The sequence below is a fragment of the Phyllobates terribilis genome, unplaced genomic scaffold (genome assembly GCF_046119375.1).
Source record: "Phyllobates terribilis strain yellow unplaced genomic scaffold, ASM4611937v1 Scaffold_4__5_contigs__length_816908805, whole genome shotgun sequence".
NCBI classification, from domain to species: Eukaryota; Metazoa; Chordata; class Amphibia; order Anura; family Dendrobatidae; genus Phyllobates; species Phyllobates terribilis.
The window spans coordinates 812877046-812902244 of NW_027362764.1; the positions used below are offsets into that span (position 1 = coordinate 812877046).

Below are 25199 nucleotides of genomic sequence, written 5' to 3' on the forward strand. Positions count from 1 at the left end.
GGCGTCCACTCCTGTCTGTACAGCTCTGCTATCATTAGTATATATATATATATATACCATCTGCAGGGATTAACCCCTCTGTAGCCGGCGTCCCCTCCTGTCTGTACAGCTCTGCTATCATTAGTATATATATATATATATATATACCATCTCCAGGGATTAACCCCTCTTTAGCCGGCGTCCTCTCCTGTCTGTACAGCTCTGCTATCATTAGTATATATATATATATACCATCTGCAGGGATTAACCCCTCTGTAGCCGGCGTCCCCTCCTGTCTGTACAGCCCTGCTATCATTAGTATATATATATATATATATACACCATCTGCAGGGATTAACCCCTCTGTAGCCGGCGTCCTCTCCTGTCTGTACAGCTCTGCTATCATTAGTATATATATATATATATATATACCATCTGCAGGGATTAACCCCTCTGTAGCCGGCGTCCCCTCCTGTCTGTACAGCCCTGCTATCATTAGTATATATATATATATATATATATATACCATCTGCAGGGATTAACCCCTCTGTAGCCGGCGTCCTCTCCTGTCTGTACAGCTCTGCTATCATTAGTGTATATATATATATATATATATACCATCTGCAGGGATTAACCCCTCTGTAGCCGGCGTCCCCTCCTGTCTGTACAGCTCTGTTATCATTAGTGTATATATATATATATATATATATATATATATATACACCATCTGCAGGGATTAACCCCTCTGTAGCCGGCGTCCTCTCCTGTCTGTACAGCTGTGCTATCATTAGTATATATATATACCATCTGCAGGGATTAACCCCTCTGTAGCTGGCGTCCTCTCCTGTCTGTACAGCTCTGTTATCATTAGTGTATATATATATATATATATATATATATATATATATATATATACCATCTGCAGGGATTAACCCCTCTGTAGCCGGCGTACCCTCCTGTCTGTACAGCTCTGCTATCATTAGTATATATATATATATACACCATCTACAGGGATTAACCCCTCTGTAGCCGGCGTCCCCTCCTGTCTGTACAGCTCTGCTATCATTAGTATATATATATATATATACCATCTGCAGGGATTAACCCCTCTGTAGCCGGCGTACCCTCCTGTCTGTACAGCTCTGCTATCATTAGTATATATATATATATACACCATCTACAGGGATTAACCCCTCTGTAGCCGGCGTCCCCTCCTGTCTGTACAGCTCTGCTATCATTAGTATATATATATATACACCATCTGCAGGGATTAACCCCTCTGTAGCCGGCGTCCTCTCCTGTCTGTACAGCTCTGCTATCATTAGTATATATATATATATATATATATATATACATATATATATATATATATATACCATCTGCAGGGATTAACCCCTCTGTAGCTGGCGTCCCCTCCTGTCTGTACAGCTCTGCTATCATTAGTATATATATATATATATATATATATATATACACCATCTGCAGGGATTAACCCCTCTGTAGCCGGCGTCCTCTCCTGTCTGTACAGCTCTGCTATCATTAGTATATATATATATATATATATATATATACACCATCTGCAGGGATTAACCCCTCTGTAGCCGGCGTCCCCTCCTGTCTGTACAGCTCTGCTATCATTAGTATATATATATACCATCTGCAGGGATTAACCCCTCTGTAGCCGGCGTCCTCTCCTGTCTGTACAGCTCTGCTATCATTAGTATATATATATATATATATATATACACACCATCTGCAGGGATTAACCCCTCTGTAGCCGGCGTCCCCTCCTGTCTGTACAGCTCTGCTATCATTAGTGTATATATATATATATATATATATATATATATACACCATCTGCAGGGATTAACCCCTCTGTAGCTGGCGTCCCCTTCTGTCTGTACAGCTCTGCTATCATTAGTATATATATATATATATATATATATATACACCATCTGCAGGGATTAACCCCTCTGTAGCCGGCGTCCTCTCCTGTCTGTACAGCTCTGCTATCATTAGTATATATATATATACCATCTGCAGGGATTAACCCCTCTGTAGCCGGCGTCCTCTCCTGTCTGTACAGCTCTGCTATCATTAGTATATATATATACACCATCTGCAGGGATTAACCCCTCTGTAGCCGGCGTCCTCTCCTGTCTGTACAGCTCTGCTATCATTAGTATATATATATATACCATCTGCAGGGATTAACCCCTCTGTAGCCGGCGTCCTCTCCTGTCTGTACCGCTCTGCTATCATTAGTATATATATATATATACCATTTGCAGGGATTAACCCCTCTGTAGCCAGCGTCCTCTCCTGTCTGTACAGCTCTGCTATCATTAGTATATATATATACACCATCTGCAGGGATTAACCCCTCTGTAGCCGGCGTCCTCTCCTGTCTGTACAGCTCTGCTATCATTAGTAAGTATATATATATACACCATCTGCAGGGATTAACCCCTCTGTAGCCGGCGTCCACTCCTGTCTGTACAGCTCTGCTATCATTAGTATATATATATATACCATCTGCAGGGATTAACCCCTCTGTAGCCGGCGTCCTCTCCTGTCTGTACAGCTCTGCTATCATTAGTATATATATATATATATATATATATACCATTTGCAGGGATTAACCCCTCTGTAGCCAGCGTCCTCTCCTGTCTGTACAGCTCTGCTATCATTAGTATATATATATACACCATCTGCAGGGATTAACCCCTCTGTAGCCGGCGTCCTCTCCTGTCTGTACAGCTCTGCTATCATTAGTATATATATATACACCATCTGCAGGGATTAACCCCTCTGTAGCCGGCGTCCTCTCCTGTCTGTACAGCTCTGCTATCATTAGTATATATATATATATATACACCATCTGCAGGGATTAACCCCTCTGTAGCCGGCGTCCTCTCCTGTCTGTACAGCTCTGCTATCATTAGTATATATATATACACCATCTGCAGGGATTAACCCCTCTGTAGCTGGCGTCCTCTCCTGTCTGTACAGCTCTGCTATCATTAGTATATATATATACACCATCTGCAGGGATTAACCCCTCTGTAGCCGGCGTCCTCTCCTGTCTGTACAGCTCTGCTATCATTAGTATATATATATATATATATATATACACCATCTGCAGGGATTAACCCCTCTGTAGCCGGCGTCCTCTCCTGTGTGTACAGCTGTGCTATCATTAGTATATATATATATACACCATCTGCAGGGATTAACCCCTCTGTAGCCGGCGTCCTCTCCTGTCTGTACAGCTGTGCTATCATTAGTATATATATATATACACCATCTGCAGGGATTAACCCCTCTGTAGCCGGCGTCCTCTCCTGTCTGTACAGCTGTGCTATCATTAGTATATATATATATATATATATATATATATATATATATATATATATATATATATATATATACCATCTGCAGGGATTAACCCCTCTGTAGCCGGCGTCCTCTCCTGTCTGTACAGCTCTGCTATCATTAGTATATATATATATATATATACCATTTGCAGGGATTAACCCCTCTGTAGCCGGCGTCCTCTCCTGTCTGTACAGCTCTGCTATCATTAGTATATATATATACACCATCTGCAGGGATTAACCCCTCTGTAGCCGGCGTCCTCTCCTGTCTGTACAGCTCTGCTATCATTAGTATATATATATATACACCATCTGCAGGGATTAACCCCTCTGTAGCCGGCGTCCACTCCTGTCTGTACAGCTCTGCTATCATTAGTATATATATATACACCATCTGCAGGGATTAACCCCTCTGTAGCCGGCGTCCTCTCCTGTCTGTACAGCTCTGCTATCATTAGTATATATATATACACCATCTGCAGGGATTAACCCCTCTGTAGCCGGCGTCCACTCCTGTCTGTACAGCTCTGCTATCATTAGTATATATATATACACCATCTGCAGGGATTAACCCCTCTGTAGCCGGCGTCCTCTCCTGTCTGTACAGCTCTGCTATCATTAGTATATATATATACACCATCTGCAGGGATTAACCCCTCTGTAGCCGGCGTCCTCTCCTGTCTGTACAGCTCTGCTATCATTAGTATATATATATATACACCATCTGCAGGGATTAACCCCTCTGTAGCCGGCGTCCACTCCTGTCTGTACAGCTCTGCTATCATTAGTATATATATATACACCATCTGCAGGGATTAACCCCTCTGTAGCCGGCGTCCTCTCCTGTCTGTACAGCTCTGCTATCATTAGTATATATATATACACCATCTGCAGGGATTAACCCCTCTGTAGCCGGCGTCCTCTCCTGTCTGTACAGCTCTGCTATCATTAGTATATATATATATATATATACCATCTGCAGGGATTAACCCCTCTGTAGCCGGCGTCCTCTCCTGTCTGTACAGCTCTGCTATCATTAGTATATATATATACACCATCTGCAGGGATTAACCCCTCTGTAGCCGGCGTCCTCTCCTGTCTGTACAGCTCTGCTATCATTAGTATATATATATATATATATATATATATATATATACACCATCTGCAGGGATTAACCCCTCTGTAGCTGGCGTCCTCTCCTGTCTGTACAGCTCTGTTATCATTAGTGTATATATATATATATATACCATCTGCAGGGATTAACCCCTCTGTAGCCGGCGTCCTCTCCTGTCTGTACAGCTCTGCTATCATTAGTATATATATATATACCATCTGCAGGGATTAACCCCTCTGTAGCCGGCGTCCACTCCTGTCTGTACAGCTCTGCTATCATTAGTATATATATATATATATATATATATATATATACCATCTGCAGGGATTAACCCCTCTGTAGCCGGCGTCCCCTCCTGTCTGTACAGCTCTGCTATCATTAGTATATATATATATATATATACACCATCTGCAGGGATTAACCCCTCTGTAGCGGGCGTCCACTCCTGTCTGTACAGCTCTGCTATCATTAGTATATATATATATATATATATATATATATATACACCATCTGCAGGGATTAACCCCTCTGTAGCTGGCGTCCCCTCCTGTCTGTACAGCTCTGCTATCATTAGTATATATATATATATACACCATCTGCAGGGATTAACCCCTCTGTAGCCGGCGTCCTCTCCTGTCTGTACAGCTCTGCTATCATTAGTATATATATATATATATATATATATATACACCATCTGCAGGGATTAACCCCTCTGTAGCCGGCGTCCTCTCCTGTCTGTACAGCTCTGCTATCATTAGTATATATATATATATACACCATCTGCAGGGATTAACCCCTCTGTAGCCGGCGTCCTCTCCTGTCTGTACAGCTCTGCTATCATTAGTATATATATATATATATATATATACACCATCTGCAGGGATTAACCCCTCTGTAGCCGGCGTCCTCTCCTGTCTGTACAGCTCTGCTATCATTAGTATATATATATATACCATCTCCAGGGATTAACCCCTCTGTAGCCGGCGTCCTCTCCTGTCTGTACAGCTCTGCTATCATTAGTATATATATATATACCATCTGCAGGGATTAACCCCTCTGTAGCCGGCGTCCACTCCTGTCTGTACAGCTCTGCTATCATTAGTATATATATATATATACCATCTGCAGGGATTAACCCCTCTGTAGCCGGCGTCCCCTCCTGTCTGTACAGCTCTGCTATCATTAGTATATATATATATACCATCTGCAGGGATTAACCCCTCTGTAGCCGGCGTCCTCTCCTGTCTGTACAGCTCTGCTATCATTAGTATATATATATATATATACCATCTGCAGGGATTAACCCCTCTGTAGCCGGCGTCCTCTCCTGTCTGTACAGCTCTGCTATCATTAGTATATATATATATATATATATATATATATATATATATATATATATACCATCTGCAGGGATTAACCCCTCTGTAGCCGGCGTCCTCTCCTGTCTGTACAGCTCTGCTATCATTAGTATATATATATACACCATCTGCAGGGATTAACCCCTCTGTAGCCGGCGTCCTCTCCTGTCTGTACAGCTCTGCTATCATTAGTATATATATATATACCATCTGCAGGGATTAACCCCTCTGTAGCCGGCGTCCTCTCCTGTCTGTACAGCTCTGCTATCATTAGTATATATATATATATATATATATATATATATATATATATATACCATCTGCAGGGATTAACCCCTCTGTAGCCGGCGTCCCCTCCTGTCTGTACAGCTCTGCTATCATTAGTATATATATATATATATATACCATCTGCAGGGATTAACCCCTCTGTAGCCGGCATCCCCTCCTGTCTGTACAGCTCTGCTATCATTAGTATATATATATATATATATATACCATCTGCAGGGATTAACCCCTCTGTAGCCGGCGTCCCCTCCTGTCTGTACAGCTCTGCTATCATTAGTATATATATATATATATATATATACCATCTGCAGGGATTAACCCCTCTGTAGCCGGCGTCCCCTCCTGTCTGTACAGCTCTGCTATCATTAGTATATATATATATATACACCATCTACAGGGATTAACCCCTCTGTAGCCGGCGTCCTCTCCTGTCTGTACAGCTCTGCTATCATTAGTATATATATATATATATATATATATATATATATATATATATATATATACCATCTGCAGGGATTAACCCCTCTGTAGCCGGCGTCCTCTCCTGTCTGTACAGCTCTGCTATCATTAGTATATATATATATACACCATCTGCAGGGATTAACCCCTCTGTAGCCGGCGTCCTCTCCTGTCTGTACAGCTCTGTTATCATTAGTATATATATATATATATATATATATATATATATACCATCTGCAGGGATTAACCCCTCTGTAGCCGGCGTCCTCTCCTGTCTGTACAGCTCTGTTATCATTAGTATATATATATATATATACCATCTGCAGGGATTAACCCCTCTGTAGCCGGCGTCCTCTCCTGTCTGTACAGCTCTGCTATCATTAGTATATATATATATATATACCATCTGCAGGGATTAACCCCTCTGTAGCCGGCGTCCCCTCCTGTCTGTACAGCTCTGCTATCATTAGTATATATATATATATATATACCATCTGCAGGGATTAACCCCTCTGTAGCCGGCGTCCTCTCCTTTCTGTACAGTTCTGCTATCATTAGTATATATATATATATATATACCATCTGCAGGGATTAACCCCTCTGTAGCCGGCGTCCTCTCCTTTCTGTACAGCTCTGCTATCATTAGTATATATATATATACCATCTGCAGGGATTAACCCCTCTGTAGCCGGCGTCCCCTCCTGTCTGTACAGCTCTGCTATCATTAGTATATATATATATATATACCATCTGCAGGGATTAACCCCTCTGTAGCCGGCGTCCTCTCCTTTCTGTACAGCTCTGCTATCATTAGTATATATATATATACACCATCTGCAGGGATTAACCCCTCTGTAGCCGGCGTCCTCTCCTGTCTGTACAGCTCTGCTATCATTAGTATATATATATATATATACCATCTGCAGGGATTAACCCCTCTGTAGCCGGCGTCCTCTCCTTTCTGTACAGTTCTGCTATCATTAGTATATATATATATATATATACCATCTGCAGGGATTAACCCCTCTGTAGCCGGCATCCTCTCCTGTCTGTACAGCTCTGCTATCATTAGTATATATATATATATATATATATATATATATATATATATATACCATCTGCAGGGATTAACCCCTCTGTAGCCGGCGTCCCCTCCTGTCTGTACAGCTCTGCTATCATTAGTATATATATATACACCATCTGCAGGGATTAACCCCTCTGTAGCCGGCGTCCTCTTCTGTCTGTACAGCTCTGCTATCATTAGTATATATATATATACCATCTGCAGGGATTAACCCCTCTGTAGCCGGCGTCCCCTCCTGTCTGTACAGCTCTGCTATCATTAGTATATATATATATATATACCATCTGCAGGGATTAACCCCTCTGTAGCCGGCGTCCTCTCCTGTCTGTACAGCTCTGCTATCATTAGTATATATATATATATATATATATATATATATATATATATATATATATATACCATCTGCAGGGATTAACCCCTCTGTAGCCGGCGTCCCCTCCTGTCTGTACAGCTCTGCTATCATTAGTATATATATATACACCATCTGCAGGGATTAACCCCTCTGTAGCCGGCGTCCTCTCCTGTCTGTACAGCTCTGCTATCATTAGTATATATATATATATATATATACCATCTGCAGGGATTAACCCCTCTGTAGCCGGCGTCCCCTCCTGTCTGTACAGCTCTGCTATCATTAGTATATATATATATATACCATCTGCAGGGATTAACCCCTCTGTAGCTGGCGTCCTCTCCTGTTTGTACAGCTCTGCTATCATTAGTATATATATATATACCATCTGCAGGGATTAACCCCTCTGTAGCCGGCGTCCTCTCCTGTCTGTACAGCTCTGCTATCATTAGTATATATATATATATATATACCATCTGCAGGGATTAACCCCTCTGTAGCCGGCGTCCTCTTCTGTCTGTACAGCTCTGCTATCATTAGTATATATATATATATATATACCATCTGCAGGGATTAACCCCTCTGTAGCCGGCGTCCTCTCCTGTCTGTACAGCTCTGCTATCATTAGTATATATATATATATACCATCTGCAGGGATTAACCCCTCTGTAGCCGGCGTCCTCTCCTGTCTGTACAGCTCTGCTATCATTAGTATATATATATATATACCATCTGCAGGGATTAACCCCTCTGTAGCCGGCGTCCCCTCCTGTCTGTACAGCTCTGCTATCATTAGTATATATATATATATATACCATCTGCAGGGATTAACCCCTCTGTAGCCGGCGTCCTCTCCTGTCTGTACAGCTCTGCTATCATTAGTATATATATATACACCATCTGCAGGGATTAACCCCTCTGTAGCCGGCGTCCTCTCCTGTCTGTACAGCTCTGCTATCATTAGTATATATATATATACCATCTGCAGGGATTAACCCCTCTGTAGCCGGCGTCCCCTCCTGTCTGTACAGCTCTGCTATCATTAGTATATATATATATATATATACACCATCTGCAGGGATTAACCCCTCTGTAGCCGGCGTCCCCTCCTGTCTGTACAGCTCTGCTATCATTAGTATATATATATATATACCATCTGCAGGGATTAACCCCTCTGTAGCTGGCGTCCTCTCCTGTCTGTACAGCTCTGCTATCATTAGTATATATATATATATACCATCTGCAGGGATTAACCCCTCTGTAGCCGGCGTCCTCTCCTGTCTGTACAGCTCTGCTATCATTAGTATATATATATATACCATCTGCAGGGATTAACCCCTCTGTAGCCGGCGTCCTCTCCTGTCTGTACAGCTCTGCTATCATTAGTATATATATATATATATATATATATACACCATCTGCAGGGATTAACCCCTCTGTAGCCGGCGTCCTCTCCTGTCTGTACAGCTCTGCTATCATTAGTATATATATATATACCATCTGCAGGGATTAACCCCTCTGTAGCCGGCGTCCCCTCCTGTCTGTACAGCTCTGCTATCATTAGTATATATATATACACCATCTGCAGGGATTAACCCCTCTGTAGCCGGCGTCCTCTTCTGTCTGTACAGCTCTGCTATCATTAGTATATATATATATATACCATCTGCAGGGATTAACCCCTCTGTAGCCGGCGTCCTCTCCTGTCTGTACAGCTCTGCTATCATTAGTATATATATATATATACCATCTGCAGGGATTAACCCCTCTGTAGCCGGCGTCCCCTCCTGTCTGTACAGCTCTGCTATCATTAGTATATATATATATATACCATCTGCAGGGATTAACCCCTCTGTAGCCGGCGTCCTCTCCTGTCTGTACAGCTCTGCTATCATTAGTATATATATATACACCATCTGCAGGGATTAACCCCTCTGTAGCCGGCGTCCTCTCCTGTCTGTACAGCTCTGCTATCATTAGTATATATATATATACCATCTGCAGGGATTAACCCCTCTGTAGCCGGCGTCCTCTCCTGTCTGTACAGCTCTGCTATCATTAGTATATATATATATATATATATATATATATACACCATCTGCAGGGATTAACCCCTCTGTAGCCGGCGTCCTCTCCTGTCTGTACAGCTCTGCTATCATTAGTATATATATATATACCATCTGCAGGGATTAACCCCTCTGTAGCCGGCGTCCCCTCCTGTCTGTACAGCTCTGCTATCATTAGTATATATATATACACCATCTGCAGGGATTAACCCCTCTGTAGCCGGCGTCCTCTTCTGTCTGTACAGCTCTGCTATCATTAGTATATATATATATATATACCATCTGCAGGGATTAACCCCTCTGTAGCCGGCGTCCTCTCCTGTCTGTACAGCTCTGCTATCATTAGTATATATATATACACCATCTGCAGGGATTAACCCCTCTGTAGCCGGCGTCCTCTCCTGTCTGTACAGCTCTGCTATCATTAGTATATATATATATACACCATCTGCAGGGATTAACCCCTCTGTAGCCGGCGTCCTCTCCTGTCTGTACAGCTCTGCTATCATTAGTATATATATATATACCATCTGCAGGGATTAACCCCTCTGTAGCCGGCGTCCTCTCCTGTCTGTACAGCTCTGCTATCATTAGTATATATATATATATATATATACCATCTGCAGGGATTAACCCCTCCGTAGCCGGCGTCCCCTCCTGTCTGTACAGCTCTGCTATCATTAGTATATATATATATATATATACCATCTGCAGGGATTAACCCCTCTGTAGCCGGCGTCCACTCCTGTCTGTACAGCTCTGCTATCATTAGTATATATATATATATATACCATCTGCAGGGATTAACCCCTCTGTAGCCGGCGTCCCCTCCTGTCTGTACAGCTCTGCTATCATTAGTATATATATATATATATATATACCATCTCCAGGGATTAACCCCTCTTTAGCCGGCGTCCTCTCCTGTCTGTACAGCTCTGCTATCATTAGTATATATATATATATACCATCTGCAGGGATTAACCCCTCTGTAGCCGGCGTCCCCTCCTGTCTGTACAGCCCTGCTATCATTAGTATATATATATATATATATACACCATCTGCAGGGATTAACCCCTCTGTAGCCGGCGTCCTCTCCTGTCTGTACAGCTCTGCTATCATTAGTATATATATATATATATATATATACCATCTGCAGGGATTAACCCCTCTGTAGCCGGCGTCCCCTCCTGTCTGTACAGCCCTGCTATCATTAGTATATATATATATATATATATACCATCTGCAGGGATTAACCCCTCTGTAGCCGGCGTCCTCTCCTGTCTGTACAGCTCTGCTATCATTAGTGTATATATATATATATATATATACCATCTGCAGGGATTAACCCCTCTGTAGCCGGCGTCCCCTCCTGTCTGTACAGCTCTGTTATCATTAGTGTATATATATATATATATATATATATATATATATATATACACCATCTGCAGGGATTAACCCCTCTGTAGCCGGCGTCCTCTCCTGTCTGTACAGCTGTGCTATCATTAGTATATATATATACCATCTGCAGGGATTAACCCCTCTGTAGCTGGCGTCCTCTCCTGTCTGTACAGCTCTGTTATCATTAGTGTATATATATATATATATATATATATATATATATATATATATACCATCTGCAGGGATTAACCCCTCTGTAGCCGGCGTACCCTCCTGTCTGTACAGCTCTGCTATCATTAGTATATATATATATATACACCATCTACAGGGATTAACCCCTCTGTAGCCGGCGTCCCCTCCTGTCTGTACAGCTCTGCTATCATTAGTATATATATATATATATACCATCTGCAGGGATTAACCCCTCTGTAGCCGGCGTACCCTCCTGTCTGTACAGCTCTGCTATCATTAGTATATATATATATATACACCATCTACAGGGATTAACCCCTCTGTAGCCGGCGTCCCCTCCTGTCTGTACAGCTCTGCTATCATTAGTATATATATATATACACCATCTGCAGGGATTAACCCCTCTGTAGCCGGCGTCCTCTCCTGTCTGTACAGCTCTGCTATCATTAGTATATATATATATATATATATATATATACATATATATATATATATATATATACCATCTGCAGGGATTAACCCCTCTGTAGCTGGCGTCCCCTCCTGTCTGTACAGCTCTGCTATCATTAGTATATATATATATATATATATATATATACACCATCTGCAGGGATTAACCCCTCTGTAGCCGGCGTCCTCTCCTGTCTGTACAGCTCTGCTATCATTAGTATATATATATATATATATATATATATACACCATCTGCAGGGATTAACCCCTCTGTAGCCGGCGTCCCCTCCTGTCTGTACAGCTCTGCTATCATTAGTATATATATATACCATCTGCAGGGATTAACCCCTCTGTAGCCGGCGTCCTCTCCTGTCTGTACAGCTCTGCTATCATTAGTATATATATATATATATATATATACACACCATCTGCAGGGATTAACCCCTCTGTAGCCGGCGTCCCCTCCTGTCTGTACAGCTCTGCTATCATTAGTGTATATATATATATATATATATATATATATATATATACACCATCTGCAGGGATTAACCCCTCTGTAGCTGGCGTCCCCTTCTGTCTGTACAGCTCTGCTATCATTAGTATATATATATATATATATATATATATACACCATCTGCAGGGATTAACCCCTCTGTAGCCGGCGTCCTCTCCTGTCTGTACAGCTCTGCTATCATTAGTATATATATATATACCATCTGCAGGGATTAACCCCTCTGTAGCCGGCGTCCTCTCCTGTCTGTACAGCTCTGCTATCATTAGTATATATATATACACCATCTGCAGGGATTAACCCCTCTGTAGCCGGCGTCCTCTCCTGTCTGTACAGCTCTGCTATCATTAGTATATATATATATACCATCTGCAGGGATTAACCCCTCTGTAGCCGGCGTCCTCTCCTGTCTGTACCGCTCTGCTATCATTAGTATATATATATATATACCATTTGCAGGGATTAACCCCTCTGTAGCCAGCGTCCTCTCCTGTCTGTACAGCTCTGCTATCATTAGTATATATATATACACCATCTGCAGGGATTAACCCCTCTGTAGCCGGCGTCCTCTCCTGTCTGTACAGCTCTGCTATCATTAGTATATATATATACACCATCTGCAGGGATTAACCCCTCTGTAGCCGGCGTCCTCTCCTGTCTGTACAGCTCTGCTATCATTAGTATATATATATACACCATCTGCAGGGATTAACCCCTCTGTAGCCAGCGTCCTCTCCTGTCTGTACAGCTCTGCTATCATTAGTATATATATATATACCATCTGCAGGGATTAACCCCTCTGTAGCCGGCGTCCTCTCCTGTCTGTACAGCTCTGCTATCATTAGTATATATATATATATATATATATATACCATTTGCAGGGATTAACCCCTCTGTAGCCAGCGTCCTCTCCTGTCTGTACAGCTCTGCTATCATTAGTATATATATATACACCATCTGCAGGGATTAACCCCTCTGTAGCCGGCGTCCTCTCCTGTCTGTACAGCTCTGCTATCATTAGTATATATATATACACCATCTGCAGGGATTAACCCCTCTGTAGCCGGCGTCCTCTCCTGTCTGTACAGCTCTGCTATCATTAGTATATATATATACACCATCTGCAGGGATTAACCCCTCTGTAGCTGGCGTCCTCTCCTGTCTGTACAGCTCTGCTATCATTAGTATATATATATACACCATCTGCAGGGATTAACCCCTCTGTAGCCGGCGTCCTCTCCTGTCTGTACAGCTCTGCTATCATTAGTATATATATATATATATATATATACACCATCTGCAGGGATTAACCCCTCTGTAGCCGGCGTCCTCTCCTGTGTGTACAGCTGTGCTATCATTAGTATATATATATATACACCATCTGCAGGGATTAACCCCTCTGTAGCCGGCGTCCTCTCCTGTCTGTACAGCTGTGCTATCATTAGTATATATATATATACACCATCTGCAGGGATTAACCCCTCTGTAGCCGGCGTCCTCTCCTGTCTGTACAGCTGTGCTATCATTAGTATATATATATATATATATACCATTTGCAGGGATTAACCCCTCTGTAGCCGGCGTCCTCTCCTGTCTGTACAGCTCTGCTATCATTAGTATATATATATACACCATCTGCAGGGATTAACCCCTCTGTAGCCGGCGTCCTCTCCTGTCTGTACAGCTCTGCTATCATTAGTATATATATATATACACCATCTGCAGGGATTAACCCCTCTGTAGCCGGCGTCCACTCCTGTCTGTACAGCTCTGCTATCATTAGTATATATATATACACCATCTGCAGGGATTAACCCCTCTGTAGCCGGCGTCCTCTCCTGTCTGTACAGCTCTGCTATCATTAGTATATATATATACACCATCTGCAGGGATTAACCCCTCTGTAGCCGGCGTCCACTCCTGTCTGTACAGCTCTGCTATCATTAGTATATATATATACACCATCTGCAGGGATTAACCCCTCTGTAGCCGGCGTCCTCTCCTGTCTGTACAGCTCTGCTATCATTAGTATATATATATACACCATCTGCAGGGATTAACCCCTCTGTAGCCGGCGTCCTCTCCTGTCTGTACAGCTCTGCTATCATTAGTATATATATATATACACCATCTGCAGGGATTAACCCCTCTGTAGCCGGCGTCCACTCCTGTCTGTACAGCTCTGCTATCATTAGTATATATATATACACCATCTGCAGGGATTAACCCCTCTGTAGCCGGCGTCCTCTCCTGTCTGTACAGCTCTGCTATCATTAGTATATATATATACACCATCTGCAGGGATTAACCCCTCTGTAGCCGGCGTCCTCTCCTGTCTGTACAGCTCTGCTATCATTAGTATATATATATATATATATACCATCTGCAGGGATTAACCCCTCTGTAGCCGGCGTCCTCTCCTGTCTGTACAGCTCTGCTATCATTAGTATATATATATACACCATCTGCAGGGATTAACCCCTCTGTAGCCGGCGTCCTCTCCTGTCTGTACAGCTCTGCTATCATTAGTATATATATATATATATATATATATATATATACACCATCTGCAGGGATTAACCCCTCTGTAGCTGGCGTCCTCTCCTGTCTGTACAGCTCTGTTATCATTAGTGTATATATATATATATATACCATCTGCAGGGATTAACCCCTCTGTAGCCGGCGTCCTCTCCTGTCTGTACAGCTCTGCTATCATTAGTATATATATATATACCATCTGCAGGGATTAACCCCTCTGTAGCCGGCGTCCACTCCTGTCTGTACAGCTCTGCTATCATTAGTATATATATATATATATATATATATATATATACCATCTGCAGGGATTAACCCCTCTGTAGCCGGCGTCCCCTCCTGTCTGTACAGCTCTGCTATCATTAGTATATATATATATATATATACACCATCTGCAGGGATTAACCCCTCTGTAGCGGGCGTCCACTCCTGTCTGTACAGCTCTGCTATCATTAGTATATATATATATATATATATATATATATATACACCATCTGCAGGGATTAACCCCTCTGTAGCTGGCGTCCCCTCCTGTCTGTACAGCTCTGCTATCATTAGTATATATATATATATACACCATCTGCAGGGATTAACCCCTCTGTAGCCGGCGTCCTCTCCTGTCTGTACAGCTCTGCTATCATTAGTATATATATATATATATATATATATACACCATCTGCAGGGATTAACCCCTCTGTAGCCGGCGTCCTCTCCTGTCTGTACAGCTCTGCTATCATTAGTATATATATATATATACACCATCTGCAGGGATTAACCCCTCTGTAGCCGGCGTCCTCTCCTGTCTGTACAGCTCTGCTATCATTAGTATATATATATATATATATATATACACCATCTGCAGGGATTAACCCCTCTGTAGCCGGCGTCCTCTCCTGTCTGTACAGCTCTGCTATCATTAGTATATATATATATACCATCTCCAGGGATTAACCCCTCTGTAGCCGGCGTCCTCTCCTGTCTGTACAGCTCTGCTATCATTAGTATATATATATATACCATCTGCAGGGATTAACCCCTCTGTAGCCGGCGTCCACTCCTGTCTGTACAGCTCTGCTATCATTAGTATATATATATATATACCATCTGCAGGGATTAACCCCTCTGTAGCCGGCGTCCCCTCCTGTCTGTACAGCTCTGCTATCATTAGTATATATATATATACCATCTGCAGGGATTAACCCCTCTGTAGCCGGCGTCCTCTCCTGTCTGTACAGCTCTGCTATCATTAGTATATATATATATATACCATCTGCAGGGATTAACCCCTCTGTAGCCGGCGTCCTCTCCTGTCTGTACAGCTCTGCTATCATTAGTATATATATATATATATATATATATATATATATATATATATATACCATCTGCAGGGATTAACCCCTCTGTAGCCGGCGTCCTCTCCTGTCTGTACAGCTCTGCTATCATTAGTATATATATATACACCATCTGCAGGGATTAACCCCTCTGTAGCCGGCGTCCTCTCCTGTCTGTACAGCTCTGCTATCATTAGTATATATATATATACCATCTGCAGGGATTAACCCCTCTGTAGCCGGCGTCCTCTCCTGTCTGTACAGCTCTGCTATCATTAGTATATATATATATATATATATATATATATATATATATATATACCATCTGCAGGGATTAACCCCTCTGTAGCCGGCGTCCCCTCCTGTCTGTACAGCTCTGCTATCATTAGTATATATATATATATATACCATCTGCAGGGATTAACCCCTCTGTAGCCGGCATCCCCTCCTGTCTGTACAGCTCTGCTATCATTAGTATATATATATATATATATATACCATCTGCAGGGATTAACCCCTCTGTAGCCGGCGTCCCCTCCTGTCTGTACAGCTCTGCTATCATTAGTATATATATATATATATATATATACCATCTGCAGGGATTAACCCCTCTGTAGCCGGCGTCCCCTCCTGTCTGTACAGCTCTGCTATCATTAGTATATATATATATATACACCATCTACAGGGATTAACCCCTCTGTAGCCGGCGTCCTCTCCTGTCTGTACAGCTCTGCTATCATTAGTATATATATATATATATATATATATATATATATATATATATATATATATACCATCTGCAGGGATTAACCCCTCTGTAGCCGGCGTCCTCTCCTGTCTGTACAGCTCTGCTATCATTAGTATATATATATATACACCATCTGCAGGGATTAACCCCTCTGTAGCCGGCGTCCTCTCCTGTCTGTACAGCTCTGTTATCATTAGTATATATATATATATATATATATATATATATATACCATCTGCAGGGATTAACCCCTCTGTAGCCGGCGTCCTCTCCTGTCTGTACAGCTCTGTTATCATTAGTATATATATATATATATACCATCTGCAGGGATTAACCCCTCTGTAGCCGGCGTCCTCTCCTGTCTGTACAGCTCTGCTATCATTAGTATATATATATATATATACCATCTGCAGGGATTAACCCCTCTGTAGCCGGCGTCCCCTCCTGTCTGTACAGCTCTGCTATCATTAGTATATATATATATATATACCATCTGCAGGGATTAACCCCTCTGTAGCCGGCGTCCTCTCCTTTCTGTACAGTTCTGCTATCATTAGTATATATATATATATATATACCATCTGCAGGGATTAACCCCTCTGTAGCCGGCGTCCTCTCCTTTCTGTACAGCTCTGCTATCATTAGTATATATATATATACCATCTGCAGGGATTAACCCCTCTGTAGCCGGCGTCCCCTCCTGTCTGTACAGCTCTGCTATCATTAGTATATATATATATATATACCATCTGCAGGGATTAACCCCTCTGTAGCCGGCGTCCTCTCCTTTCTGTACAGCTCTGCTATCATTAGTATATATATATATACACCATCTGCAGGGATTAACCCCTCTGTAGCCGGCGTCCTCTCCTGTCTGTACAGCTCTGCTATCATTAGTATATATATATATATATATACCATCTGCAGGGATTAACCCCTCTGTAGCCGGCGTCCTCTCCTTTCTGTACAGTTCTGCTATCATTAGTATATATATATATATATATATACCATCTGCAGGGATTAACCCCTCTGTAGCCGGCATCCTCTCCTGTCTGTACAGCTCTGCTATCATTAGTATATATATATATATATATATATATATATATATATATATATACCATCTGCAGGGATTAACCCCTCTGTAGCCGGCGTCCCCTCCTGTCTGTACAGCTCTGCTATCATTAGTATATATATATACACCATCTGCAGGGATTAACCCCTCTGTAGCCGGCGTCCTCTTCTGTCTGTACAGCTCTGCTATCATTAGTATATATATATATACCATCTGCAGGGATTAACCCCTCTGTAGCCGGCGTCCCCTCCTGTCTGTACAGCTCTGCTATCATTAGTATATATATATATATATATATATATATACCATCTGCAGGGATTAACCCCTCTGTAGCCGGCGTCCCCTCCTGTCTGTACAGCTCTGCTATCATTAGTATATATATATATATATACCATCTGCAGGGATTAACCCCTCTGTAGCCGGCGTCCTCTCCTGTCTGTACAGCTCTGCTATCATTAGTATATATATATATATATATATATATATATATATATATATATATACCATCTGCAGGGATTAACCCCTCTGTAGCCGGCGTCCCCTCCTGTCTGTACAGCTCTGCTATCATTAGTATATATATATACACCATCTGCAGGGATTAACCCCTCTGTAGCCGGCGTCCTCTCCTGTCTGTACAGCTCTGCTATCATTAGTATATATATATATATATATATATACCATCTGCAGGGATTAACCCCTCTGTAGCCGGCGTCCCCTCCTGTCTGTACAGCTCTGCTATCATTAGTATATATATATATATACCATCTGCAGGGATTAACCCCTCTGTAGCTGGCGTCCTCTCCTGTTTGTACAGCTCTGCTATCATTAGTATATATATATATACCATCTGCAGGGATTAACCCCTCTGTAGCCGGCGTCCTCTCCTGTCTGTACAGCTCTGCTATCATTAGTATATATATATATATATATACCATCTGCAGGGATTAACCCCTCTGTAGCCGGCGTCCTCTTCTGTCTGTACAGCTCTGCTATCATTAGTATATATATATATATATATACCATCTGCAGGGATTAACCCCTCTGTAGCCGGCGTCCTCTCCTGTCTGTACAGCTCTGCTATCATTAGTATATATATATATATACCATCTGCAGGGATTAACCCCTCTGTAGCCGGCGTCCTCTCCTGTCTGTACAGCTCTGCTATCATTAGTATATATATATATATACCATCTGCAGGGATTAACCCCTCTGTAGCCGGCGTCCCCTCCTGTCTGTACAGCTCTGCTATCATTAGTATATATATATATATATACCATCTGCAGGGATTAACCCCTCTGTAGCCGGCGTCCTCTCCTGTCTGTACAGCTCTGCTATCATTAGTATATATATATACACCATCTGCAGGGATTAACCCCTCTGTAGCCGGCGTCCTCTCCTGTCTGTACAGCTCTGCTATCATTAGTATATATATATATACCATCTGCAGGGATTAACCCCTCTGTAGCCGGCGTCCCCTCCTGTCTGTACAGCTCTGCTATCATTAGTATATATATATATATATATACACCATCTGCAGGGATTAACCCCTCTGTAGCCGGCGTCCCCTCCTGTCTGTACAGCTCTGCTATCATTAGTATATATATATATATACCATCTGCAGGGATTAACCCCTCTGTAGCTGGCGTCCTCTCCTGTCTGTACAGCTCTGCTATCATTAGTATATATATATATATACCATCTGCAGGGATTAACCCCTCTGTAGCCGGCGTCCTCTCCTGTCTGTACAGCTCTGCTATCATTAGTATATATATATATACCATCTGCAGGGATTAACCCCTCTGTAGCCGGCGTCCTCTCCTGTCTGTACAGCTCTGCTATCATTAGTATATATATATATATATATATATATACACCATCTGCAGGGATTAACCCCTCTGTAGCCGGCGTCCTCTCCTGTCTGTACAGCTCTGCTATCATTAGTATATATATATATACCATCTGCAGGGATTAACCCCTCTGTAGCCGGCGTCCCCTCCTGTCTGTACAGCTCTGCTATCATTAGTATATATATATACACCATCTGCAGGGATTAACCCCTCTGTAGCCGGCGTCCTCTTCTGTCTGTACAGCTCTGCTATCATTAGTATATATATATATATACCATCTGCAGGGATTAACCCCTCTGTAGCCGGCGTCCTCTCCTGTCTGTACAGCTCTGCTATCATTAGTATATATATATATATACCATCTGCAGGGATTAACCCCTCTGTAGCCGGCGTCCCCTCCTGTCTGTACAGCTCTGCTATCATTAGTATATATATATACACCATCTGCAGGGATTAACCCCTCTGTAGCCGGCGTCCTCTTCTGTCTGTACAGCTCTGCTATCATTAGTATATATATATATATACCATCTGCAGGGATTAACCCCTCTGTAGCCGGCGTCCTCTCCTGTCTGTACAGCTCTGCTATCATTAGTATATATATATATATACCATCTGCAGGGATTAACCCCTCTGTAGCCGGCGTCCTCTCCTGTCTGTACAGCTCTGCTATCATTAGTATATATATATACACCATCTGCAGGGATTAACCCCTCTGTAGCCGGCGTCCTCTCCTGTCTGTACAGCTCTGCTATCATTAGTATATATATATATACCATCTGCAGGGATTAACCCCTCTGTAGCCGGCGTCCTCTCCTGTCTGTACAGCTCTGCTATCATTAGTATATATATATATATATATATATATATACACCATCTGCAGGGATTAACCCCTCTGTAGCCGGCGTCCTCTCCTGTCTGTACAGCTCTGCTATCATTAGTATATATATATATACCATCTGCAGGGATTAACCCCTCTGTAGCCGGCGTCCCCTCCTGTCTGTACAGCTCTGCTATCATTAGTATATATATATACACCATCTGCAGGGATTAACCCCTCTGTAGCCGGCGTCCTCTTCTGTCTGTACAGCTCTGCTATCATTAGTATATATATATATATATATACCATCTGCAGGGATTAACCCCTCTGTAGCCGGCGTCCTCTCCTGTCTGTACAGCTCTGCTATCATTAGTATATATATATACACCATCTGCAGGGATTAACCCCTCTGTAGCCGGCGTCCTCTCCTGTCTGTACAGCTCTGCTATCATTAGTATATATATATACACCATCTGCAGGGATTAACCCCTCTGTAGCCGGCGTCCTCTCCTGTCTGTACAGCTCTGCTATCATTAGTATATATATATATACCATCTGCAGGGATTAACCCCTCTGTAGCCGGCGTCCTCTCCTGTCTGTACAGCTCTGCTATCATTAGTATATATATATATATATATATATACCATCTGCAGGGATTAACCCCTCCGTAGCCGGCGTCCCCTCCTGTCTGTACAGCTCTGCTATCATTAGTATATATATATACACCATCTGCAGGGATTAACCCCTCTGTAGCCGGCGTCCTCTCCTGTCTGTACAGCTCTGCTATCATTAGTATATATATATATATACCATCTGCAGGGATTAACCCCTCCGTAGCCGGCGTCCCCTCCTGTCTGTACAGCTCTGCTATCATTAGTATATATATATATACCATCTGCAGGGATTAACTCCTCTGTAGCCGGTATATTTGGGGGGGAGGTGCGCTGTATTTCACGGGGGTGCGCGGTATTTCGGGGTTACAGCGGGGCACTGTTACCTCTGGTTTGGCTTCTAGTTGCGCCGCGTCTTGTTGTCATAGTAACCAAAACTGGAAGGGGCGGAGCTTATTTAAACACCGCGAGTCGTTATGTGACGTCACGGGGCGTGGTTTTTCCCTGTTTTTTGATCTCTGAAGAAGCGTAAATGAAGAGGTAAGAAGAGTAATTGGGGGAGGAGCAGCCGTGTGTGGACGGGGCGGTCTCTAGGATTGGGGGAGGAGCAGCCGTGTGTGGACGGGGCGGTCTCTAGGATTGGGGGAGGAGCAGCCGTGTGTGGACGGGGCGGACTCTAGGATTGGGGGAGGAGCAGCCGTGTGTGGACGGGGCGGTCTCTAGGATTGGGGGAGGAGCGACCGTGTGTGGACGGGGCGGTCTCTAGGATTGGGGGAGGAGCAGCCGTGTGTGGACGGGGCGGTCTCCAGGATTGGGGGAGGAGCAGCCGTGTGTGGACGGGGCGGTCTCTAGGATTGGGGGAGGAGCAGCCGTGTGTGGACGGGGCGGACTCTAGGATTGGGGGAGGAGCGGCCGTGTGTGGACGGGGCGGACTCTAGGATTGGGGGAGGAGCGGCCGTGTGTGGACGGGGCGGACTCTAGGATTGGGGGAGGAGCGGCCGTGTGTGGACGGGGCGGTCTCTAGGATTGGGGGAGGAGCGGCCGTGTGTGGACGGGGCGGACTCTAGGATTGGGGGAGGAGCGGCCGTGTGTGGACGGGGCGGTCTCTAGGATTGGGGGAGGAGCAGCCGTGTGTGGACGGGGCGGACTCTAGGATTGGGGGAGGAGCGGCCGTGTGTGGACGGGGCGGACTCTAGGATTGGGGGAGGAGCGGCCGTGTGTGGACGGGGCGGACTCTAGGATTGGGGGAGGAGCGGCCGTGTGTGGACGGGGCGGTCTCTAGGATTGGGGGAGGAGCGGCCGTGTGTGGACGGGGCGGACTCTAGGATTGGGGGAGGAGCGGCCGTGTGTGGACGGGGCGGTCTCTAGGATTGGGGGAGGAGCGGCCGTGTGTGGACGGGGCGGACTCTAGGATTGGGGGAGGAGCGGCCGTGTGTGGACGGGGCGGTCTCCAGGATTGGGGGAGGAGCAGCCGTGTGTGAACGGGGCGGTCTCCAGGATTGGGGGAGGAGCAGCCGTGTGTGAACGGGGCGGTCTCCAGGATTGGGGGAGGAGCAGCCGTGTGTGAACGGGGCGGTCTCCAGGATTGGGGGAGGAGCAGCCGTGTGTGGACGGGGCGGTCTCCAGGATTGGGGGAGGAGCGGCCGTGTGTGGACGGGGCGGACTCTAGGATTGGGGGAGGAGCAGCCGTGTGTGGACGGGGCGGTCTCTAGGATTGGGGGAGGAGCAGCCGTGTGTGGACGGGGCGGACTCTAGGATTGGGGGAGGAGCGGCCGTGTGTGGACGGGGCGGTCTCCAGGATTGGGGGAGGAGCAGCCGTGTGTGGACGGGGCGGTCTCTAGGATTGGGGGAGGAGCAGCCGTGTGTGGACGGGGCGGTCTCCAGGATTGGGGGAGGAGCGGCCGTGTGTGGACGGGGCGGACTCTAGGATTGGGGGAGGAGCAGCCGTGTGTGGACGGGGCGGACTCTAGGATTGGGGGAGGAGCAGCCGTGTGTGGACGGGGCGGTGTCCAGGATTGGGGGAGGAGCGGCCGTGTGTGGACGGGGCGGACTCTAGGATTGGGGGAGGAGCAGCCGTGTGTGGACGGGGCGGACTCTAGGATTGGGGGAGGAGCAGCCGTGTGTGGACGGGGCGGTCTCCAGGATTGGGGGAGGAGCAGCCGTGTGTGGACGGGGCGGTCTCCAGGATTGGGGGAGGAGCGGCCGTGTGTGGACGGGGCGGTCTCCAGGATTGGGGGAGGAGCAGCCGTGTGTGGACGGGGCGGACTCTAGGATTGGGGGAGGAGCAGCCGTGTGTGGACGGGGCGGTCTCCAGGATTGGGGGAGGAGCAGCCGTGTGTGGACGGGGCGGTCTCCAGGATTGGGGGAGGAGCAGCCGTGTGTGGACGGGGCGGTCTCCAGGATTGGGGGAGGAGCAGCCGTGTGTGGACGGGGCGGACTCTAGGATTGGGGGAGGAGCGGCCGTGTGTGGACGGGGCGGTCTCTAGGATTGGGGGAGGAGCAGCCGTGTGTGGACGGGGCGGTCTCCAGGATTGGGGGAGGAGCAGCCGTGTGTGGACGGGGCGGACTCCAGGATTGGGGGAGGAGCAGCCGTGTGTGGACGGGGCGGTCTCCAGGATTGGGGGAGGAGCAGCCGTGTGTGGACGGGGCGGTCTCTAGGATTGGGGGAGGAGCAGCCGTGTGTGGACGGGGCGGTCTCCAGGATTGGGGGAGGAGCGGCCGTGTGTGGACGGGGCGGTCTCTAGGATTGGGGGAGGAGCGGCCGTGTGTGGACGGGGCGGACTCTAGGATTGGGGGAGGAGCAGCCGTGTGTGGACGGGGCGGACTCTAGGATTGGGGGAGGAGCAGCCGTGTGTGGACGGGGCGGTCTCTAGGATTGGGGGAGGAGCGGCCGTGTGTGGACGGGGCGGACTCTAGGATTGGGGGAGGAGCAGCCGTGTGTGGACGGGGCGGACTCTAGGATTGGGGGAGGAGCAGCCGTGTGTGGACGGGGCGGTCTCCAGGATTGGGGGAGGAGCGGCCGTGTGTGGACGGGGCGGTCTCTAGGATTGGGGGAGGAGCAGCCGTGTGTGGACGGGGCGGACTCTAGGATTGGGGGAGGAGCAGCCGTGTGTGGACGGGGCGGTCTCCTGGATTGGGGGAGGAGCGGCCGTGTGTGGACGGGGCGGTCTCTAGGATTGGGGGAGGAGCAGCCGTGTGTGGACGGGGCGGACTCTAGGATTGGGGGAGGAGCAGCCGTGTGTGGACGGGGCGGTCTCCTGGATTGGGGGAGGAGCGGCCGTGTGTGGACGGGGCGGTCTCTAGGATTGGGGGAGGAGCGGCCGTGTGTGGACGGGGCGGACTCTAGGATTGGGGGAGGAGCGGCCGTGTGTGGACGGGGCGGACTCTAGGATTGGGGGAGGAGCGGCCGTGTGTGGACGGGGCGGACTCTAGGATTGGGGGAGGAGCGGCCGTGTGTGGACGGGGCGGACTCTAGGATTGGGGGAGGAGCAGTCGTGTGTGGACGGGGCGGTCTCTAGGATTGGGGGAGGAGCAGCCGTGTGTGGACGGGGCGGACTCTAGGATTGGGGGAGGAGCGGCCGTGTGTGGACGGGGCGGACTCTAGGATTGGGGG

The 25199-nt window shown here is 45.8% G+C and overlaps 1 protein-coding gene across 3 annotated transcripts in view; it reads right to left on the reverse strand.

Moving 5' to 3' along the window:
* WDR97 (WD repeat domain 97) overlaps positions 1-22116 on the reverse strand; it is a 578372-nt gene extending 556256 nt beyond the window's left edge. For all 3 annotated transcript variants that reach the window (XM_073680111.1, XM_073680113.1, XM_073680112.1), the window contains exon 1: positions 21973-22116. In XM_073680111.1, the coding sequence (XP_073536212.1) occupies positions 21973-22012 (40 nt within the window). In that variant the 5' untranslated portion in view covers positions 22013-22116. The remainder of the gene's footprint in view (positions 1-21972) is intronic.
* Between the last annotated feature and the right edge of the window lie 3083 nt (positions 22117-25199).